This window comes from Desmodus rotundus, chromosome 3 (assembly GCF_022682495.2).
Source record: "Desmodus rotundus isolate HL8 chromosome 3, HLdesRot8A.1, whole genome shotgun sequence".
Classification (NCBI taxonomy): Eukaryota; Metazoa; Chordata; class Mammalia; order Chiroptera; family Phyllostomidae; genus Desmodus; species Desmodus rotundus.
Window position 1 is genome coordinate 113,588,397 of NC_071389.1, and position 23,620 is coordinate 113,612,016.

Consider the following 23,620-nt stretch of genomic DNA (forward strand, 5'->3'; position numbering starts at 1 on the left):
GCTTAACTTATCACAGGGTCCCTAGGAACAAAGCTGATAAGTAACTCCATTGAGGTATTAATTGATTTTTGTAGTAGGAAACCTCCAAATCTGGGGAGAAGTCTGGATTAAACCATGGTAGAGGATCAAGGCCTTCACTTAGCTCCCAGATCTAAGTTGCTTCCCAGACTTAGGTGACCTGGGGGCAGGTATCCCACCATTACAACTTTCTTCTAGCTTTTCCCGAAGGGATCTTCCACCCTTTACCTGGTAACTGTGCCCCCAGGCAGGGGAAATCCCCAGCAGTAAAATCTAAGCAATACTCTTTCTAATGCTTTCTGACTGATAGGAGAAATGGCCTTAGGAGGGATTTAGCTTATGCAGATTCCTGGTTAGGAACAAATACCTGGAGGAATTTGGAAGAAACAAAATGGTAATGGACTGGTTTGGGGAAGGAGTATGATTAGATCTATCAAACAGACTCAAAGCATGAGAAAGTGTCTGCCCCATGTGAATGCCCAGTGTGTCCCATGTAGACCCTATTGCAGAAGAGGCTGCTGAATAATTGTATGGACATAATGTCCCACTCTGTAAATATCCATCCTTGTTGTTCCTAGTCATTTTCATGCTCACTTGGTGGGCTAAAAAAATGGCCATGGTGGCAGAAATGAATGCCAAGCCTGGGCTGAACACCACAGGATGCCCCCTCAACAAAGTTAATGATATGGTTCCTTCAAGGAACCAGACATCTACTTGTGGAAAGTTGATTACAATGGACCCTTTTCATAATAGAGGGGTAGATGATTTGTCCTTACTGGAAGAGGCACTACTCTAGATTTGGATTTGTTTTCCTTACCTGTCAGACCTCTGCTGGAATCTTGCTAAAGGTCTCATACACTATTATGGCATCTCACAGAACACTGCTTGTACCTGAGGACTCCCCAGTGCAGGGATTGTGGTGATATGCCAAAGCCCATGAGTGCCGTTAGCTTTCTCATTTACATCACCCAGAAGCATGGAATCATACCAAACTGAATAATGGCATAATTAAAACCAGGTTAGGAAGGCAGCTTGGGGACATGTGTTGAGGTTGTGATACTGTCCTGGATGGGGTGAGTGCTCTGACTCACTGACTGATGCAGAGATGCTCACTCATAGCCAGAATATAAGGAGCCAGAAACAAAGGATAAACACAGGGCTTATTTTTTATGGTTACTTAATAATATATTTGCAAAATATTTTATTCCCATCCACTAACTCTGCTCTGTCAAAACTAAATGTATTCCCCCAAGGGAGAAGCACTGTTGCTAGAATTCACAGGCTTGGCCCTACTGGGTTAGATCCAAGGCTGGCCATGGTAACCTCCTTGTGCGCTGGAAAAATGAGCACCCAAGGAACACATAGATGTCTTTTGTGGTCACTGTCACAATTGTTTCTCAATGGGACTAAGCCAATGACCTTCAAATCAGTCCGCTTCCTCTGCCTTTTCTCCCCCAGACTGTGCATCCTCTCTAAAGCGGGAGTCAGAGCATACCATGCCCCTGCTGGCAGAGGCTTCCTGTTTCACTTAGAATAAACCCAACTCCTTCTTGGGACCTGCAATGCCCTTTCTGTCTACCCACAGACAACCTTCTGGTTGCAATGCCCTCTTCTCCTGCCTTGTTACCTGTGCTCCAGTTACCTGGGCCATCTTGCTGACCCTCAGACACATCAAGTTCTTGCCTATAGTGGGCCTCTGATGTTCCTTCTGCTGGCCACTCTCTTCCCTAAGACCTGTACATCCTACTCACCTTTCAAGCCTGCACTCCAGTGTCATCTCTTTAGAGCATTAGGTTGCCCTCTGCCACTCCTGCTCTACTCGCTTTCCACCACATTACCCACATTCATAGAGCAATCTTTACTGCCTGAGATAATGCTATTGACTAACTTATTGAATCTGTTTAAATCTAGAATGTAAACTTTTTGTGATGCTTTATTCTCTGCTGGATTCCAAATGGTGAAAATAGTGCCTGGTGCATAGTTGATGCCACACATTTTTGTAGACTGACTGATTTTTGATTAATTAAAAGAGGGGGAAAAAGGAGCCACTAATAGCTCGGAAACCTACAAAGTAGAGGTTTGGACCACTTCAGCTGGCAAAGAACAGTGCCGGGTCAAGTACAAGGGGAGTATGCAAGGGCAACTTAGTGAGCAAAGTAAAAAATGGCACATATGGCCTTGCAACTCAAGGCAGGAGAAATTCCCTTTCTGTGGAACCATGTATGTCTACATACTGTTTACTTACAATATTTGCTACTTCCTTTTCTCTCCTACCTCTTTCCATTATGATAAGGGTGAAATGCTTAAATTTACCTCTGGGTATAAAACTTAAAAAAATGTGGGAGAACCAAGATGGAGGCATAGGTAGACACACTGTACCTCCTCGCACAACCAGAACTGACAGAAAATCCAATGGCAAGGAAGTCTGACACCAAGAAGATAAAACAGAAGCACTCATCCAGACCAGTAGGAGGGGTGGAGAGGGGCAGCCGGGGCGGAGAGGACTCCCATTGCCATGGCGGGTCCGAGACTGGTGGAGTGTGGGACGAATGGGGCAGGCAGTCTGACCACTAGCAGACCCCATGGCCCCTCATTCACGCATAGATAAACCAGTGCGGGGAAATAAAGCCTCAAACCTCTGATTGAAAACACCCATGGGGGTTGGGGAAGCAGCAGGAGAAACTCCCAGCCTCACAGGAGAGGTCGTTGGAGAGACCCACAGAGGTCTAGAGCATGCACAAGCCCACTCACTCGGGAACCAGCACCAGAGAGGCCCAATTTGATTGTGGGTGGTAGAGGGAGTGATTGAAATCCAGTGGAGAGTGGAGCAAGCGCCATTGCTCCCTCTTGGCCCCTCCCCCACATGCAGCGACCAGCATTAACCCCACCCCGGGGAACACCTAAGGCTCCGCCCCTTTAAGTAACAGATGCGCCAAGACAAAAAAAAATGGCCCAAATGACAGAACACTTCAAAGCTCCAGAAATCATTCAACTAAGCAGTGAACAGATAGCCAACCTATCAGATGCACAGTTTAAAACACTGATAATTAGGATGCTCACAGAATTGATTGAATTTGGTCAAAAACTAGATGAAAAAATGAAGGCTATGCTAAGAGAGACAAAGGAAAATGTACAGGGAACCAATAGTGATGCGAAGGAAACTGGGACTCAAACCAATGGTGTGGAGCAGGAGGAAGAAAAAATATCCAACCAGAAAAGAGTGAAGAAACAAGAATTCGGAAAAATAAGGAGAGGCTTAGGAACCTCCAGGACATCTTTAAATGTTCCAACATCCGAATTATAGGGTGCCAGAAGGAGAAGAGGAAGAACAAAAAATTGAAAACTTATTTGAACAAATAATGAAGGAGAACTTCCCTAATCTGGCAAAGGAAATAGACTTCCAGGAAGTCCAGGAAGCTCAGAGAGTCCCAAAGAAGCTGGACCCAAGGAGGAACACACCAAGGCACATCATCATTACATTACCCAAGATGAAACAGAAGGAGAGAATCTTAGAAGCAGCAAGAGAAAAGGAGACAGTTACCTACAAAGGAGTTCCCATAAGACTGTCAGCTGATTTCTCAAAAGAGACCTTCCAGGCAAGAAGGGACTGGCAAGAAGTATTCAAAGTCATGAAAGGCAAGGGCCTACATCCAAGATTACTGTATCCAGCAAAGCTTTCATTTAGAATGGAAGGGAAGATAAAGTGCTTCTCAGATAAGGTCAGGTGAAAGGAGTTCATCATCACCAAGCCCTTATTATAGGAAATGTTAAAGGGACTTATCTAAGAAAAAGAGGATAAAAAATATGAACAGTAAAAATGACAGCAAACTCACAGTTATGAACAACCACACCTAAAACAAAAACAAAAGCAAACTAGCCAACAACTAGAACAGGAACAGAACCACAGAAATGGAGATCACATGGAGGGTTATCAATAGGGGAGTGGGAGGGGGAGAGAGGGAGGAAAGGTACAGAGAATAAGTAGCATAGATGATAGGTTGAAAATAGACAGGGGGAGGGTAAGAATAGTGTAGGAAATGTAGAAGCCAAAGAACTTATAAGTATGACCCATGGACATGAACTATAAGGGGGGAATGTGGGAGGGAGGGGGTGGGCCGGATGGAGTTGAGTGAAGGGGGGGAAATGGGACAACTGTAATAGCATAATCAATAAATATATTTAAAAAAAAAAACAACTTAAAAAGACCTTGCAACAGGTATGGAGAAATAGTGAGTATTACTGGGAGAGGTTTGCAGTAGCTGGTGAGCCTTTGGGTTGTCTCCCTCTAGAGAAGGCGAGGGTTTTTAATTATATGGGGAATAGGTGCATTATATTAGAATAATGTTCAAAAATGAATACTCTCTACCCTGCTTTATTTTTCTTTACAGCATTACCTGCCATATTATACAGTTGCCAGCCAATTTATTAACGCCCTCACTAGAATGTAAGTGATTTAAGGGACTTTGTTTTTTTCACTGCTGTTAGTTGACACATGGTACACACTCAATAGTTACTAAATGTGGGAATGAACAAATGGAGGACCAGCCCAGAATCTATTTCTATTTCTAACACCACCTGGACTTTCTTCAGGGAAATGACCTCCAGTCCATATGTTCCACCTTAGTGGATAGGATCTCCATGTGCCTGCCTCCTAATACAAAAGTCAAGGGGTCCCTGGAGGCATCCAATACTTCTCCCTGTTCCAGTGCCACCAGGCGGCGGACACACCAGTAAGCTTTGAGAGTTGAATCTTCCATCCTGGGACTTTTGACTCCTGACTGACAGAAGGACAGAAGGAGTGGCTGGCCTTCACTCATTCCCAGGGGCAGCACTATGCCAGAATCCTGCTACACACCTTCCTTGGCTCCCTCCCTGCTGCTCCTTGGTTCCCAGAAGCAACCGTGACTGGCATCCATTTCCCGATTGGCTCTCTACCCATCCTATCAATTCTGGGAACACCTGACACCCTTCCAGTGAATTTTCTTTTTGCTTACGCTACTCATTTGTTGCCTCAAGAAAAGAACACGAAAATCAAAACAAAACCAAACACTTACAAACAGTACAGAAATAAGCAGTTTGTATGTGTATTGGGTTAGAGGAAAAATCACCTCCAGTCCTAGCCACAGGCATGTTTCCTAGAGGCAGGCTCTCTCTTGCACATCTGGGCTTGAGATGTTTGCAGATTTCCTCAAACTCTAGCTGCCATCTAATTTCTTTTTTAAAAAATTTCATTTATTTATTTTTAGAGATAAGGGAAGGGAGAGAGAAAGAGAGGGAGAAAAACATCAATGTGTGAGAGAAACATCAATTGGTTGTTTCTCACATGCCCCCAGCCTGGGACCTGGCCCGCAACCCAGGCATGTGCCCTGACCAGGAATTGAATCAGTAAACTTCCACTTTGTGGGACGATGCCCAACCCACTGAGCCACACCAGTCAGGGCTGCCATCTAATTTTTCTTTGCCTTTTGTCTCTGTCTAGCCCTGATTCCTCCAAATATGTATGACATAAGTCAGATACTATGCCAACATACTTAAGGGTGGTAATACTTCTTCACCATTCACCAGTTCTCTGACCTCTTACACTTTGCTTGGCCCTCCTGGGACATCCATCTCAACAATTCCTTGTCAGATCCATCAGTGACCTTCTGGTTACCCCTGTCTTTAGAATGCTTCCCTTGAGCACTGATTCCACAGGTCTTTGTTCTCCAGTCCCTTCCCTTCCCTGACCCATCCCGGTTCCCCACCCTCTTTCCCTGAAATGGTAGTCTCTCTCAAGTCTTTTGAAAAAACCTTATTTAAGCCTCCCCTTCTGACAGCTTTGATCACCACCGTCATGGGAAGAACTTGCCCACATGATGGGCAGGGTGGGAACCAGAACCCAGGCCTAGGCTCCTACTACCCAGTTCATCACTCTCATAGTCACCACATGATGTTCGTTTTTAAAAGTATAACAGTAAACCCAGCAACTAAAGCTGCAATCACTAATAATCTGTTGCATTTCTTTAAATAGTCAGCATAGTTCAGTGCTTAAAACATGGGCCTTGTATTGAAAATTCTGTTTGACTGGGGATTTAATCCCATTTCTGCCACTCCATGGGTGAGTGACTTAGGGCAGTTTACCTGTTTATACCTGGGCCTTTTAATCTGTAAATGAGGACAATAATAGTATCCACCACGGCACAGAGTTAAGAAGACCACACGAGTGAACACGTTGGAGCACACAGGATGATGTCTGCCATATGTAAGTACTCAGCAGATGTTGGCTGTTACTTTCATCCAGAGCACCCGGGACCACACCACAGTCCACATGGCTGACTGGCACTGACATAAATGCCAGCGTAGGGGAAGATTGTCTTTTTTAGAAGTTTAAACATCATTCCCAAAACACGCAGTATTAATGAAAATCAACAAGTGGGTAAGTGCTATAATAACACATTAACTATTATATTAGATAACTATTCTTTAGTGTTGAAAACAGTGTTTGTGAATCTTAAATACCCAGAAAGAGCTTCAAAAACGTTAAAGCAAATCCCTGGGACTCCATTCTCAGTCAGATCTCTACCCGCAGGAACATGGAGGCACAGACACCATAAGAGGAGCGAGTGTCCCGTTAGGGTCACTGTAACGATGCAGAGCACTCAGACCACACCCTCCTTGCACAGCTGATGACAAGCCCAGCTCCCGAGATGAGCCTTCCTCTCTATCAGGCAACCAAACACCCTGGCTAGGAAGTCCGCAGTCCACTGGGCACCTTGGTTGAACTAGAGTGTCAAAGCGAGGCTTCCACCCCAGTTTCTGAAAGGGGAGACCCCAGGTGGGGGCCTGTGAGACTTACTGTTGGATGCTCTCATCTGCCGCCGGCGTCCCACGCGGTCCAGCCCAATGGGGGTGCTCTGGGAAAATGTGAATGGCCGGAGCCGGGCTGAAACTGCTTTGTAGGGTGGCACCTGGTGAGCTGGCACAGGAGGCCTGGCTGCAGGCTATGAAAGAAAGCAAGAGGCTGTGAAAAGATGCCAGGAAGTGGCAGCTCCTGCAAGCTCTTCACACACACAGCTGCAAGGAGCTCAGCGTTCTCACCTAGAAGCTACTCACAGACATGGTTTCTCCAAAGCATATCAAAGCTTCAGGCTGCACTGAGGTTCAATTGCAATCAATCATTCTGATGTTTAAACAAATCAGTATCAACCCACGGCCCTTACCTCACAGCCCCATATTTCATCTTCTCTGTCAACAACATACCAATAGGCAATGCTCAGTGAAAGCAAAGTGTCAGCTAAAAGGAGGAAAAGCAAATTTAGGAAGTGGTGGCTTTCTCACAGAGATGCAAACTCACAAGGTTAAGAAGATGTGTTTGTAGCAGCAGTACCAGACCAGGCCCAGGGCGGCCAGTTGCAGCCCAGCTACTCACTCGGGTCTCCTACTCACTGGTGTGCAGTCTGTGGACTACAATTCTTGTTTACCTAAACGAACATCACAATAGGGCTTTGTTTAAAAGAAGAGCTAGTTTTCTGCAAATTTACCCTGGTCTGTAGAATCAACTGTGTGCCCTTTTGATTGTCCATATTAACAATCCCTGTAACTGCAAAGGCCAACCTGGTTCATGCCTTCCTTAGGTTTTCCAACTAGTTCCCCAAAGGAGCTTACAGTGCAGAACTTCTTTTTCTGGCTATACTTCTTTTCCATGCCTTAAAGTGAAATGATTTCTAGATGTTTTCAATCTTCCCTATACTGTGTTTTGAATTAAGAGATTACAGTTTCCTTTAGTTCAGAATTATTTCCTAGCATGTAGAGCCTCTTAACACATCAAAAGGTTTGTGATATTTTTCAACTTATTTTGCTTTTACCTTAAGAATTCAATTCAATTAATTCAATTAAGTAAGAGGGTTCTCAGTGCTTGCTATACAAACAAGGCATTGTATTGGGCTTTACAGGCAGAATGTAAACATAAAATCCTATACCAATATAGGCTTTCCTATTTAGAGAACTTTATGGGTTATGATATCAGCTGGCAAGTTTAAACTATGATATTAGGCACTTACTCATGTACTGTTCTGTGACTGGACCATGGCTGGGGTATTAGTCTCATCGAATAACAGAAAGAGGGCCTTTATTTAAAAGTTTTGTATCCTCAAAGAGCTCTTTGGTTAATTGACAAACACTTGCTTAATTACTACATTATACTAAGGGAATGATATTAAGATTTTAATCTATTGTCAAAGCAGTTATAAAGCTGCAACTCAAAAGCAAGAAAATGGTGAAAAAAATTATTTCCTTATCTCCTATAAAATCTACTTCTTTATTTATTTCTTATCTTTACATGTTAACATGGATGATGCTTTCCCTTTTAAGAATTTTTTTCTTTCAGGAAGTTCACTACATATGCACTGCTACTTTTCTCTTGTTGAAATCTCAGATGATTTAGAATAAGCAGTAAACTAATTTCACGTATTACTCAAGATCCCAGCAAAGACAGAAGATTAGTAAAACACATCCAAATGTCAGGTGATTAAGTCTTTGATTAGTTTTAATAAGTGTAGCTTGCAAAGTCAGGAAGAAAGGTTGTTAGACGACATCATCCCCGAGTCAGAAAAGGTGAGAGGAAAGCATCTGGTTCATTTTGCAGGGGAGAACAGAGGCCAGGAAGCTGAGGGCTCTGCTGGCTTTGGTGGGAGCACACCAGATCTTACTTGGGTTAGAAGATTTTCTATTGCTTCTGTCTGGCTGTTCCCGTAGAAGCTGACCCCGCCTATCACAGAGATGGGGCGTCTTCTCTGGCCTCCTCTGGGGCAGCCCATGGCAGCCTTCTGGTCTGCAGGCACCATGGAGGCCATGCTCAGCTGGTGGCCACTGTCCACAATGTCCTCCTTCTGGGGGTCCACAGCAATGGAGTCTTCAGGAATAGACAGACTTCGGCTGGCCAACTGGCCATAGTCTGAGAGCGGTCGAGGCCTTGACCTTCTCCCAGAACCCCATCTCCTCGTGGAGACTGAGATCCTCTGAGCCTCTGTCCTTTCTTCCTCCAGGGATGAGCCCCACCTCCAGGATTCCTCAGTAAAAACCTTTTCAAATTCGAACAAGTTAGGTGAGCACCAATATCCAGAAACGTATTAACAAAGAACAAGATATACATTCCATTCCACACTCCCTCAGCTCTGTTGCAAAGGCTTTCTAGATTTACTTGTTTTTAAAAGTTTCTTTTGCGTAACAGACATAACTGATATGTGCATTAAAATAAGCAAATCTATCTTTAATTGGAGGTTGAATTAAAACTAATTTTAATAGTGATGTTTGATGACTGATACAAGGTATTTTTAAAATCAGCACCATTAGGAGTTAATAAAAAGTAAGATAGGAGTGTCACCGAAAGTAAGCATAACAATACCATGGGGGGGAAAAGCAGGTCTGCCAGTAGAAGAATAAATGTGTAATGCTACCCACTGCTACTCCAAGGTATTGTCTTGCAATAACGTTCTAAAATAGAAGGTGCTTTTGGAAGATTCGGTCTGGGTTGCTAGGGCCTGACACTCACTGATGGGGAAGAGGGGAGAGCACTGAACTAAGATTCAAAGAACCAGATCAGGCTGCTCACTAGCTGTGTGAACTTGGACAAGTCACAACTGAGCCTTCAGGATCTCAGATTTCAGACTACAGCCAGGGGTGTCCAACCCAGAGCCAGCAGGCTGCACGCAGCCCAGGATGGCTATGAATGTGGACCAACACAAAAGAGTAAATTTACTTAAAACATTACAAGAATTTTTTGTGATTATGTGTCGCAATGTATTTAATGTGTGGCCCAAGACAACTCTTCTTCTTCCAGTGTGGCCCAGAGACGCCAAAAGGCTGGACACCCCTGGGCCTAGACAATACCACAGCTGGAGAGTCTATGGTCCTAAATTAGGCAATATGTTCTAATTTTTCAAATAACTTTTTCGAGGCAGTGCAGTATACTAGAAAAAAGCCATGAGGTTTGAAAATGAGCTGATTTCTGTGTAACTCAGGTTGGGCCCCTAGCTAGCTTCATAACCTCATACAAGTTGCTTAACTTCTGTGGGTTTGGTTCTGTAACTGTTCACTGGGGAAAAAATGGGTCCTAGTGAGAATTAAATACTACAATGGTAAGATAGCCTTTATTAGCTATAGTTAATTGTGGCTCTTAAAAAGCACTGCCATAGAGTTGCTAGCCCCTGATCAGCCCTGCCTGAAGATAACCTGTCTCAGCAGACCCCTCCAAGTCTGGTCTCAGAGCTTCGCAGGCACAGCCGGGAGAGGGGTTCGCCATAGTTTGTGAGCCACCAGTCACAGGCCTGGGAGCCCAGGTGCCCTCAGTTCTTCCATCCCTGTACATTATTTAAAAATACAATAAAAACTGAACCAGGCACTGGAAGAGAACTAAATTACCCAGAAAGGTCACGTGATTGCAGGGCAGGCCGAGCAAGCTCTGCTGCAGACCAGGCCAGCCCTGCCAATGAGCACTGCAGGCGAGAAGTCCCACCTCTTGCCAGTCAGTGGCAACTGAGACCTGAACTGCAGATCCTGAAATTTCCAACCCAATGTGTGTAAGAATTACCTAAGATCACATACCATGAAAAGTGTGATGCAGAGCAAAGGAAGCAGGAAAGGATTTACAGATACTCCACTCTGCGCCCATCATTTTTCAAATTAGAAAAACTGTGACCTAGAGAAGTAAAATGACTTGTTCAGGGTCACACAGCCAATTAGCAGCAAGAGAGACACTGCAATGTGGGCCTGGTAATTTCTGTTCCCACTATACCACAGAATTTTCTCTCCTGTGCTAAAAAAACACACTGGTTTCTAGCAATCATCAATGACCTTACTACCTACTGACTCGTATTGCCCGGGATGCTGTCTTTATTGCAAGTCACCACTGAAGGGGTCCAGAATTACACTGCTGTGGCCTAAAACTGTTTTGAGCTGGAGGTATTTTCTTCCTGAACTCCCTCACCTGCCTAAAAGCACGGCCTCACAGAAGAACTCAGTTGTCATGTATCTGCTCCTTGGGAGTAGAAATTCTTTCTCCCAGCCAGGGAAGATGGACTCTTACCACTCCAGAGCAGAAGCCCTCACCTAAACAGACATGGTCACAAAACCATCCTACCTCCCACCTGTTCTGCTACAGCCTCATTTGTTGTTACTAAAAGTCACTTGTTTTCCCATCAGCACCCTTCTCCCTCACTAGGACTGTACATAAGCCCCCAGTCCTAACCACTTTCTGAAGTAACACTTTTCTGTGAACTCCCACTTAACCTATAGGAATAAAAATGTCTTTTCTTCTGCAAATTTGTCTCTTATCAACTTTAATTCTCACACCCCTAAGCATAAACCTTAGAGGGTAGAGGAGAAATTTTTCCTCTGTAATGGCACCATCGGAAAGTATAAAAGAAGTCACAGAAAAGTTAATATTATTTTTTGCATTACCTAAGAAAAAAGGTTATTACGGACAGTTTAAATTAGCACATCTAATGGCAGAGACAGCTTAAACAAGCAATGAGACTAGGCCCACTTGTATCATCAGCCTGTGATAAAAAGGTTCAGAAACAACACGCTAGAAAACAGAAGTTCAACAAAATGATGGGCAATGAGAGTCTGATTACAAATCTGCGTGTGCTTTTGTCTGCACTTAAGCAACATTACAGCTTGTTTTCCTCACTGATGCTACAAAGAAAATAAGAGAATGGGCTTAGTAAAGCAAGTTGTCTTAGCTATTCAGGAAATAAGTCCTTCTGAGACCACACTCCAGGAAGTGACGGAGGCCATGAGAGTGGGGGAACGCTGGTGCCCCCAGCTGGAGTTCCTGAAACACATCCAGCCTCAGTGTCAGCTGCTGCGCTACTGCCTCGCTTGAGAGCACCCCTGAGAACCAACTGAATTCCACTGCAACTATACACAGCCCCACTGAAGACATACAAGTGGCACCAGAGTTCTAGGACCTGCAAAAATTAGTTAACAGGAGAATATATAAAACTGAAATCTCCAATTCACCCCTAGCAAAAGAACAGAAGGAGGGAGGAAGGCAGGGAACAATGTAAAGTCCCTCAACTTTAAGCTCACATTCCGACAGTGACCCTTAGCCAGAAGTGACTTACATTCCTCGTAGATATAATTTGAACTTGGATACATACTCCAACACTAATCTTTTAGCAAAGTTTACCTACTTTTGAAATACAATATACATTCATTCTGGGGAATACACTTTGAGTGTGATTATATCGGGAACCACAAACCCAGCACCAACAACAAACAACAATCTCCGAAAAGCCATAACCTACCCTGGACTCGGCTGCAGGTAGCGGCGGCCCACAGACACACTGAAGGAACAAGCAGCTGACCACATCCATGCTTTCTTGAGATTTCTTTCTTGCCTTTAAAATGCTCTAATCAAGGGTATAAGTGGCCAAAGCTCTGTTCAGGCAGCTTCTTCTCACAGGTCAGCAGCCTAAACGTCATATCAATCCAGGGCTCTCTAAGTTTGAACAGCCAATTCACGCCCAAGTCATAAATGCTTATAAACAGACTTTTCAGTGGAGTGGCTGCCCTTTTAACTCTTGCTTTTCAGTACAGTTTTAACAGTTTTAAAGTACTTTCCTTACACATCTTTTCTTCCTATACAGGATTCCTTTCTTTACTTTACAAAAGTGAAAGACCAAGATAGATTTCATTACCTCCCATTACATACTTCAAAACATCTGTTGAAGCCACAGCAAGATTAAATTTCTAGTTGGAGGAAAAAAGAACCCACCCCCCCAAAACGGATGTTGCATATGTCCATTCAGAAGCCTGATTTAAAGTAAATATACAGGGTCCACTTGCAAGTGTTGTGGGTTGAACTGTGCCCTCCTATAAGACATGTTGCAGACCTCACCCCCAGCACCTGTGAAGTGATCTTATTTGGAGATACAATATTTGTAGAGGTATTGAATTAAGATGAGGTCATACTGGATTAAGGGGGTCCTACTCGAATGTCTGATGTCCTAAAAGAAGAGGGAAATCTGGACACAACGGCAAAAGGAGAAAGCCATGTGAGAACAGAGGCAGCTCAGAATCACATTTTTAAATGCATAAAACAAAACAGATAGGATGATAAAGTAAGCTCATTACTCTGAAACACAATGATCAAAATAGTAAAAGCATAGTGATATTACAATATATGAAACACATGAATTAAAAGGACAAGTGATAGGTCTAGTAACTATCCCACTTCTGAAGAAGTGCCGGTAAGCATGAGATATTCCAAGATATCAGCACAGACTGTTGTGTGATGTGAAAAAGATCCCTGAATTCTACTGGTGACAATACCACAGGTACTGCTGAAAGTGCTCTGGTTTGATGCCTACATTCATAATTGAAGGAAACACTACATTTAAGCTAGAGGTTAGTGAAAATAAAAATAAATTCTCTACTTCCTGATTTCTGTCTGTTGAGACCTTGAATGCACGTAGGTTAAAACCTTCCGATGTTATTTATCCAAAGAAACCCAAAGCTCGAAATCGAGTTATTTACAATAGCCAATATATGGAAGCAACGTACGTGTCTATCAATACATGAATGGGTAAAAAAGAAGTGATGTACATATACAATGGAATATGACTCAGTCATTAAAAAAATAAAATAAAATCTTGCCATCTGCAACAACATAGATGGGCTGAGAGGATATTGTGCTGAGTGTGAAATAAGTCAGAGAAAGACAAATACCATATAATTTCACTTGTATGTGGAATCTAAAAAACAAAATTAAATGAACAAGCAGACTAGAAACAGACTCACAGATACAGAGATCAGACTGATGGTTTTATATCAGGGTACAGCCAAGAGGGGGGCCCCAAATAGGGATTTGTAATGGGGTCCAGAAGAACTTGGAGGTAACTGGCTCCACACCACAGGGCCACACCTGCTTGGAATGCTGACAGCTGTGGCCAATTGTGGGAGGAGCCGGAAATGGGGCTGCAGAGGAAGATTGGCGCTGGGATTTAAACCCAGGCCCGGCAGCCATTTGGCATCTCTTTTTGGGACCAGGCATCCTTTTGGGGACCACGTGGCTTGGGCATCTTGGCACCACGCGGCTTGGGCAAGAGTCAGGACCACGCGGCTTTGAAAGTGCTCCCTTTTTGCCACGTGGATGGTGCTGGGAGCCTGAATCTCGGACTTCTACTTCTTTCCTAAGATACGGTACCCCAGACTGGGCAGAGGGAGAAGGAAGGACTGTGTGCGTTTGTGGGTATTCTAAAGACCTTTAGTCTGTATAACTTTTAAATAAATAATAATTCCTTTCCTTTTTTCACCAATCTCTGGCATTGACAGACGTCTTTCCTCTGGCAGCGGGCAAAGTGAACGTAGTACAGGGAAGGAACCCCTGGAGAATAAGGGGGGGGGTGTTTTATATTGTTCAGCACCGCCCCCCACCCCAGTCTGTTTTGTAACAGTTTCCAGACAGGAGGGAGTTTTGGGACTGGCTGAAAAAGGTGATGGGATTAAGAAGTATACAAATTGGTAGTTACACAATAGTCACAGGGATGTAAGTACAACATAGGAAACATAGTCAATAATATTGTTATAACTCTATATGGTGTCAATGGGCACTAAATTTATAGGGGTGATCATTTTATAAGTTATATAAATGTCTAACACTGGGTTGTATACCTGAAACTAATATACTATGTATGTCAACTGTAACTGAAAATAAAAATTATTTTAAAAAATACCTCGCACAAACAAAATCTCCCAGTGTAAATAATATTGTTTAAGAATATCCCATGGTACCAGGGTAACAGGGTGCAGCCAGGGACCGCCCCCACAAAGAGAGATTTGTAATGGGGTCCAGAACTCAGGGTGTCCAGGAAATATTAAAAATAGTGGATGTCCTCACCCCCACAAGTCTGAACTGGGGGATGGGCCACATGGAGCAGGGAAACTGAGAGTTGTTCTGCATAGCAACAATTTTGTAAATAACCTCAGGAATGGCCATTTAACATATCTATAACTTTTGACTGGTTTCATGGATATGTTAAATAGCTGTGGCCATGCTTTGAGCCAGGGAGATGGGAGTGATTTCCACTCAGGATGTAACTGGGAGGCAGATTCCCCTGGTTACAGTGCCTGCATGAGAGCTTGGACATGATTCATCTCACGCCATGGGGCCAAGCCTGCCCGGACTTACTATGGCAGCCAAGAAAAGCTGGAAAAAACATGGAATGCTGGCAGGTATAGCCAATTGTGAGAGGAGTGAGAAATGGGACTGCAGAGCAAGATTGGTGCTGGGATTTAAACCCAGTTGTGGCAGCCACGCGAGGGAAAACCATGCAGCTTTGGAGAAGGGTGGGACCCAGGCAGCTTTGGTGAGAGGGAGAACCACATGGCTTTGGGGCTCCCTTTGCTGCAGTTTAGGAAGCTGGAACACAAGATGTAGCAGCGATGCAGAGCTCTCTCTTAGCAGTTTGGAGGAAGCAGGAGAGATGCTGCAGGAAGGAAAGGGGTGAAAGGACTCTTGCTGGTGGGCCAGAAGAAGGTACCATGCAGGTTTGGATTGAGAACTGGAGATCCCGGCGACACAGCTGATGGTACTGGGAACTGAGGGAGGCCTGCCAGCTGAGCACGGATTACTGGGAAGAACCGGGGGGGCTACCTGAGACACGGACTTCTACTTCTTTTTCTGAGATATGGTACCCTGGACTGGGCAAAGCGGGGAAGAACAGACTGTGCATGTTTGTGGGTGTTTTAAGGGACTTTGAGATTTTAATGAAGACATTAAATCATTACTCTTAAGTCTGTATAACTTTTGAATAAATAGTTTCTTTCCTTTTCACCAATCTCTGACATTGAAACTATAATTCCCTGGTGGCTGGCAAGGTGAACCTAGTACAGGGGGACCCCAGGAGAATGGGGATCCATTTGGTAATAGTATATCGGCCCCCAACCCCGGGTCTGTTTTGTAACACCAGCAGTGTACTTCAACTCCAGAAAATTAAATTTTAGGCTTTATACATAACCCCCCCTCCATTCACAGGGGTACCTTCCAAAGACCCCCTGAAACTGCAGAGTAGTCAACCCTAAATGTACTGTCTTGTGCTATACATACACACCTTTCCACTTAAGGAAAGCACTTTCCGGCCTCTCTTTGGCACATCTAAACTGCCAGCATCACTGCTCTTGTACTTGGGAGTCATTACTAAAGTAAGGGTTATCTGAACACAAGCACTGTGCTACTATGACAGAAATCTGAAAACTGAGACGGCTCTTGGGTGACTAATGGGCAGGTAGTGTGTGCAGTGTGGAGACGCTGGACAGAGGGATAGTTCACATCCCCGGGAATAGTGGTGTGAGAGGTTATCACGCCTCTAGTCGGGCCATGTGAGAGGTTACCACGCCTCTAGTCAGGCCAGCACGACAGCACACAACTTAAAGCTTATAAATTATTTCTGGAATTGAATATTTTTGGCCCATAGTTAACTGGGGGGTAACTGAAGCTTTAGAAAATGAAACTGGATTGGAGGGAGAGGCTACTGTATATCATAAAAGCAAAGTAGTAGCATCTCACTATTTAGAGTTATATACTATTAAATTAGTATATAACCTTAAATGAAACCTTATATACCCTTAAATGAAAATTAATGCATCATAATAAAAACGACCCTGTACAGCACCCATAGCAAATACCCCTACCAACTTTTTCTTTCTTTTTTTTTAGCACAGGAGTCAGATTTTACAGTGCTTAGAATGGGATATGTATAAATATATGTCCTAGAATTTTAAATATGGAGCAAATTCAGAAGATTCCAGATTAGACTTCTGGCCAAGATGGAGGCATAGGTAGACACACTGTGCCTCCTCGCACAACCAAAAGAAGGACAACAACAAATTTAAAAACAAAAAACAACCAGAACTGACAGAAAATTGAACTGAAGGGAAGTCTGACAACCAACGAGTTAAAGAAGCATTCATCCAGACCTGTAGGAAGGGAGGAGATGGGCAGCCAGGCAGAGAGGTCTCACGGTAAGGTGGTGCCTGGCAAACTGGGTGGTCCCACATTCGCCTGCAGATAAACTGGGAGGAACAACTAGGGAGCAGATAGACTGCACAATCCAGGGATCCAGTTCAGGGAAATAAAGCCTCAAAGCCCCTGACTGAAAAAACCTGTGGGGGTTGAGGCAGCAGCAGGAGAAACTCCCAGCCTCACAGGAGAGTTCGTTGGAGAGACCCAAGGATTCTAGAACATACACAAACTCACCCAACCAGGAATCAACACCAGAAGGGCCCAATTTGATTGTGGGTAGCAGGGGAAGGGACTGAAAACCAGCAGACAGTGGAGCAAGCAGCACTGTTCCCTCTCAGACGCCTCCCCCACATACAGCATCACATGGGTTGCCCCGCCCTGGTGAACACCTAAGGCTCCACCCCTTACTACACAACAGATGCCCCGACACACACACACACACACACACACACACACACACACACACAGGCCCAAATGAGAGAACAGTTCAAAGCTCCAGAAACACTATAACTGAGCGATGAAGAGATAGCTAACCTATCAGATGCACAGTTCACAACACTGGTTATCAAGATGCTCCAGGAACTCACTGGGTACTTCAACAGCATAAAAAAGACCCAGGCAGCAATGAAGGTTGTGTTACGTGAAATAAAGAAAAATCTACAGGGAACCAACAATGAAGGGAAGGAAACCAGGAGTCAAATAAACTGGAGGAGAAGGAAGAAATAAACATTCAACCAGAACAGAATCAAGAAACAAGAATTCAAAACAATGAGAAGAGGCTTAGGAACCTCCAGGACACCTTTAAATGTTCCAACATCCAAATCATAGGGGTACCAGAAGGAGAAGAGGAAGACCAAGAAATTAAAAACTTATTTGAACAAATAATGAAGGAAAACTTTCCCTAATCTGGCAAAGGAAATAGACTATCAGGAAGTCCAGGAAGCTCAGAGAGTCCCAAAGAAGCTGGATCCAAGGAGGAACACACCAAGGCACATCATAATTACATTACCCAAGATGAAACAGAAGGAGAGAATCTTAGAAGCAGCAAGAGAAAAGGAGACAGTTACCTACAAAGGAGTTCCCATAAGACTGTCAGCTGATTTCTCAAAAGAGACTTTACAGGCAAGAAAGGGCTGGCAAGAAGTATTCAAAGTCATGAAAGGCAAGGATCTACTGTATCTAGCAAAACTATCATTTAGAATGGGAGGGCAGATCAAGTGCTTCCCAGATAAGGTAAAACTAAAGGAGGTCATCATCACCCAGCCTTTATTATATGAAAGGTTAAAGGGATTTACTTAAGAAAAAGAAGATCAAAAATATGAACAGTAAAATGACAACAAACTCACAGCTATTAACAACTAAACCTAAAAAAAATAAAATAAAACCCCCCAAATAAAATAAACTAAGCAAACAACTAGAACAGGAACAGAACCACAGAAATGGAGATCACATGGAGGATTATCAGTGGGGGATTGGGAGAGGGAGAGAGGGGGGCAAGGTACAGAGAATAAGTAGCATAAATGGTAGGTAGAAAATAGACAGAGGGAGGGTAAGAACAGTAAAGGAAATGTAGAAGCCAAAGAACTTATATGTATGACCCATGGACATGAACTATAGGGGGGGAATGTGGGAGGGAGGGGGTGGGCGGGATGGAGTGGAGTGAAGGGGGAAAATGGGACAACTGTAATAGCATAATCAATAAATATATTTAAATAAATAAATAAATAAATAGACAGTTTGAAACCATCATATTGCCCTGGCCAGGCGGCTCAACATCCCGTACACCAAAAGGTTGCCAGTTTGATCCCCAGTCAAGGAACATACCCAGGCTTTGGGTCCCATTCCCAGTCCGGAAGTAGTGTACAGGGGACACGGACGGATGTTTCTTTCTCACATCCATCTCTCTCCCCGTCTCCCTCCCGACCTCCTTCCCTTCCTCTCTCTGTAAATAATCAAAAATATATATATCCTTGGGCGTGCTGAGACAAAAAAAAATTTGTGACAGTTTGGACAGACCTAGAGGGTATTATACAAAGTGAAATAACTCAGAGAAAGATAAATACCATATGATTCCACTTACATGTGTAATCTAAAGAACAAAATAAACAAATAGGCAAAATAGAAACAGACTCATAGATATAGATAACAGACTGACAGCTGTCATGAGGGAGGTGTGTTCGGAGGTTTTGTGAAAATGGCAAAGGGAACCCCAGCTGGTTAGCTCAGTTGGTTAGAGTGTTGTCCTGATATGCCAAGGTTGCAGGTTCAATCCTGGGTCAGGGCACATAGAATAATCAATCAGTGAATGCATAAATAAGTGAAACAACAAATTAAGTTTCTTTTTCTCTCTTTCATCAATAAATATTTTTAAAAAGGTGAAGGAATTAAGTAGTGCCAATTGGTAGTTACAGCAGAGTCACAGGTGTAGATTATGGCATAAGAAATATAGTCAATAATATCACGATAACTATGTATGGGGGCAGGTGGGTACTTGAAGCACCAGGGGACCACTTTGTAACATATATGATTTTCTAACCACTTTGTTGTACATCTGAAACTAATACAGAATAATAGTGAATGTAAACTGTAACTAAAAGAATAAAAAAGATAACATCAGTCTTGTTTCTTTTTTATTTGCATAGAGGGATAAGAGAATCTAACCTGCACTGCTTTAATGCAAAACTTGGCAATAAAAGAATTACAGATGAATAATTTATACCACAAAAAGCGTGAAGATACAAAGCCTAATATACAACAGAACCTTGGTGTAAGTAACTATATTAAAACTTTATATTGTACATTAGGGAATGTACAATATAAAGTTTTACCCTCATCAAGGAAGGAAGGAAGGAAGGAAGGGGGGAGGGAGGGAGGGGGGGAGGAATGAAAACTTTTCAAGTGAGAACTGGTGGAATACACCATTTGGATTTGGTCTGAAATGTATAGAAGAGTGTGATTCCAGAAATTGCTCTGTCCATCAGTGGAACAGAGCATTGCTGGACAGAGCAATTTCTGGAATTTACCCTGAAATACTTTACCCTCATCACAAAGTGTATTTAAGATACTGTGCCTCCTGTCTCCCCACCTGTGTGGGGGGAGACCTACTAGAAATGGTCAAGTTCTGGCCGTGGAGTCACACCACTTCTGTCCATGGTGGCTTTCTTTTATGTGCCATCAGGTGAGCCATCAACAGAAGATGCCAGATAAAGGAGTGAAACTCTTTAGTTGAGCTGCCTAGCCTATCCCAGGCAGCCAAAAAATCAAGAGGAAGGACTCTTGATTTGGGCAGAAACCAACAGTGGTAGAAAGTGGCCCAGTCTTAGTGGGAAGAATGCTAGACATGGAGTTCAAAGGGAAAGGGAATGGAAATTTATCACACCACTACGACATCACCATTTGAAATCTGGTCTTTACAGATCCCATTTCATTTACTTTAAAAACCCTGTGCATGACATACTTTTAATTCTGTTTTACTGATGAAGAAAGAAAAGACTAAGGCTCCACTAAAGATCAGGAAACTAGCAGGTGGTTAGAATTTAAGTCTGTGTGCTAGATACCAAGCAGACATTGTTTCTGGGACTTCTTCCCCACTTTGAAACCCGGCTCTAGGCTCAGCTCTGCCACTCACCAGATGTATGACTTTGGGAGGGTCCTGTGATCTTCCCAAGTCTCAGTTTAGTCTTTTAAAGCAAATGAAAATTGCTAACCTGCTTTACTGGGTGGCTGAGTGATGTGAAGGACCTATATTGGCTGAAAAGGCATCCTATAAATGTGAGTGGTTACTATTGCCACTTTGATTTTTAATTCTTAAAGTTCCTAAATGAATTAGTAAAATTCCATTTCCCAGCAGTGGACAGAGGAATTTCTGGAATCTCACTCTTTGATACATTTCAGACCAAATCCAAATGGTGTATTCCGCCAGTTCTCACTTGAAAAGTTTTCATTCCTCCCCCATCCCTCTTTCCTTCCTTCCTTCCTTCCTTCCTTCCTTCCTTCCTTCCTTCCTTCCTTCCTTCCTTTCTTCCTTCCTTCCTTCCTTCCTTTTCTTCCTTCCTTTTTTTGCCAAAGGGAATTGTGTTTGTTTTATGTAGAAATTCTTATCCAATTGATAATACAGTTCAACGGGAAAAAATAGGATTACAAGCCATCTTTAACTTTTTCAGGAATGCCTCTCTCTCCTAAATCAAGAGTTAATGGGGCAGGGGTGCAGATCTGGAAGAGAAATGGTACTCAAAAATACAGAATACTTAGTGCAGGTGTAATTTGGAGATACTGGAGGTTCACTTCCAGACCCGTGCAGTAAAGCCAGTCATAATCTTTTTGTTGGTGGGAGGTCTTGCTTTCAATTTGTAAAAAAAGTAACATCTATGAAACACAATCAAGTGAAGTCTGGACAGCAGATCTCAAACTTTAGTGTGGCTAAGGAACTTCTATGGGCAGCATGGTAGAATAGAAGTCCAGACTACTGGGTGTCCATCCGAGTGATCCCAATTCAGTAGCTCCAGGTGGGGCTTGGCGATCTGTACCTTTAGCTTTATCCTGGGTGGTCTTTATGCCAAAATTTGAGAAACTGGCTAGAAGATCAGAGTTTGTAAAGTTTCATTGGTCTGTACTGGAGTGGCTGACCAAATGCAGTACTTTTAAAGCTTACTCATTGTAAGTATTACATTCTTTTATAATTATGATAAAAGTTAACATTTGTTAAATTTACTATGTTCCAGGCACTATAAATACCTTATATGCATTATTTCATTTAATCCTGGTAAGTACTATTATCTCCATTTTCTAAAAAGAAACTTAAAACAGGCTTAAGTAGGCCAAGTATCTTTAAGTACTGAGCTGGTTAATAGTGAAACTAGGATTTGAACTCAGGCAGCCCTGCTACAAAGCCCACCTATTTTTACACCATGGACCTTCCCAACCACTCAGAAATGTTGGCAGCGGTGGCTGGCAGCCACATGGATGTTGTTTTCCTAGGAAGTTGCCAGCTGTGAGTGCTCTTCCCTCTCCAACCAACCTGAGTGGCAGCCCCCACCTCCCGACTGCCTTACTGTGATCATTCCACATGAATGGAGCATTCCAAATTGTGGTCTTGTCTCTAGGCTGTTGGTGGCAGAAGAAACATGGATAACATTCAGTTTAGATAGTGACATGTGGCAATTTGTTTCCCCTTCTGCCAACGAAAGTTACAGTATTCTTTTCGATTATCATGGCAGACATGTTAAAATGAACATGTGTCACTAAGTCAGCTGGAGAGTGATTCCCAACCTTGGATGCCCTCAGATCTTAATTACTACAGTGGAGCTAAAGATGTGAGAAAAAAAGAAAAAGGAACAGGATAAAAACATTACAAACTGGCATTAGTTGCTTAATCATCAAGCTAAAAGTTTCCCTAAAGAATACTGACACTACACTGTTCTGTACTGTATAACTTCAGAAAGGTCTATTATGACTTTGTTACCTCCAAAGTAAAACAAATCACTAAATAAGAGAATATTAAAACCTTGGTGCAGGGTAAATGGAGTCAGTCTGGCTCCCTCAGCCAGATGTCTGGGGAACTAAAATAATCAGCGTCCCCACAGCCTTGAGTCTGGGTTCCGTAAACTGCATTCCCATAACATTGAGTGGGCCCACATGCACAGAATCACGCTGTGTGATACAATATTTTGGCTCCCTGCTGGCTTTATTTGCATTTAGTAAATAAGAAAGTTAGGGGCCCCCCACTGGGGCGACCTGCGGCTTGCAGTGCGCGTGAGTTGCCCACACTTGAATAAAGGAATGTCAAGCATCCCCAAGGCCCGGCGACTTTTCTTCCGTCTGCCGGAATCCAGAGTTAACCTGCCAGGCCTTGACAGGCTGCAAGACAACTGGTGCCGTTGGCAGGATATGTCGCAGTAGGGTATGAATACGGAGCCTCCAGAGGGGAGCCTGGGTGGGTGGCCAGTCACCAGGATGTGGTACCCGGTGGCAAGATTCCTGGCATAGTGCATCTCACCCAGGGAGTGGCCCGATGTTAGCGGCACACCCAATACGATAGAGAAGGCCCTGCAGGTGGTTGGGGAAGACTCTGAAGTGGCCCAGTGCCTGTGTGGCCGCGGGGGGCCATGGGCTGGGTATTTCTTTCAGCTTTGCGAGCTGAGATAGAGACCTTGCTTCGTGACGCAGTGAAAACGACGTGAACTCCAAGGACAGAGGAGGCCCTGGAAGCCAGAATCAGTGCCCTGGAGGGAGAGCTGTGGGCAGCGGAGTAGTGACGGTCCCCCTCCCCTCCCCAGGTTTAGCAAACGAGTGGGAGGTGGAGGAAGATGAGCACGATTCGAACCTCCATTCCTGGAAGACCGGCCCAGTGGTGTTACAGAAAATGAAGTTCCAGCAGCCCCTGGTGCCCAGGGGAGATCTGGCTGGCCCCATCCCGACGATGGAGCACACCACCTACTGTCCCTACATGCAGGCCGAACCAGTCAATCTTGAATTAATTTTGCCAGAGACCTGGGAGCCTTTAGCAGCATGGCTCTTGCACCTGTGTGATTTAGGAGTGGACAAAATCATGTGTACTGATAGATGGAAAAGTTAGCTTCCATCACGACTCACCCCTCT

At 43.7% G+C, this 23,620-nt stretch overlaps 1 protein-coding gene across 10 annotated transcripts in view; it reads right to left on the reverse strand.

The window, feature by feature from the left end:
- The window catches only part of SPATA13 (spermatogenesis associated 13), a 357,951-nt gene that overhangs the window by 44,098 nt on the left and 290,233 nt on the right, over window positions 1-23,620 (reverse strand). For 7 of the 10 annotated variants that reach the window (XM_045194507.2, XM_045194524.2, XM_053920878.1 and 4 more), the window contains 2 exons: window positions 8,706-9,077; window positions 6,854-6,998 (listed from right to left, as the gene is read on the reverse strand). In XM_045194507.2, coding sequence (XP_045050442.2) covers window positions 6,854-6,998; window positions 8,706-9,077 — 517 coding nt within the window. Of the gene's footprint in view, window positions 1-6,853; window positions 6,999-7,217; window positions 8,262-8,705; window positions 9,078-12,305; window positions 14,733-23,620 lie in introns of those variants that run through there. The other 3 variants (XM_045194718.3, XM_045194800.3, XM_045194614.3) reach the window with 3 other exon arrangements.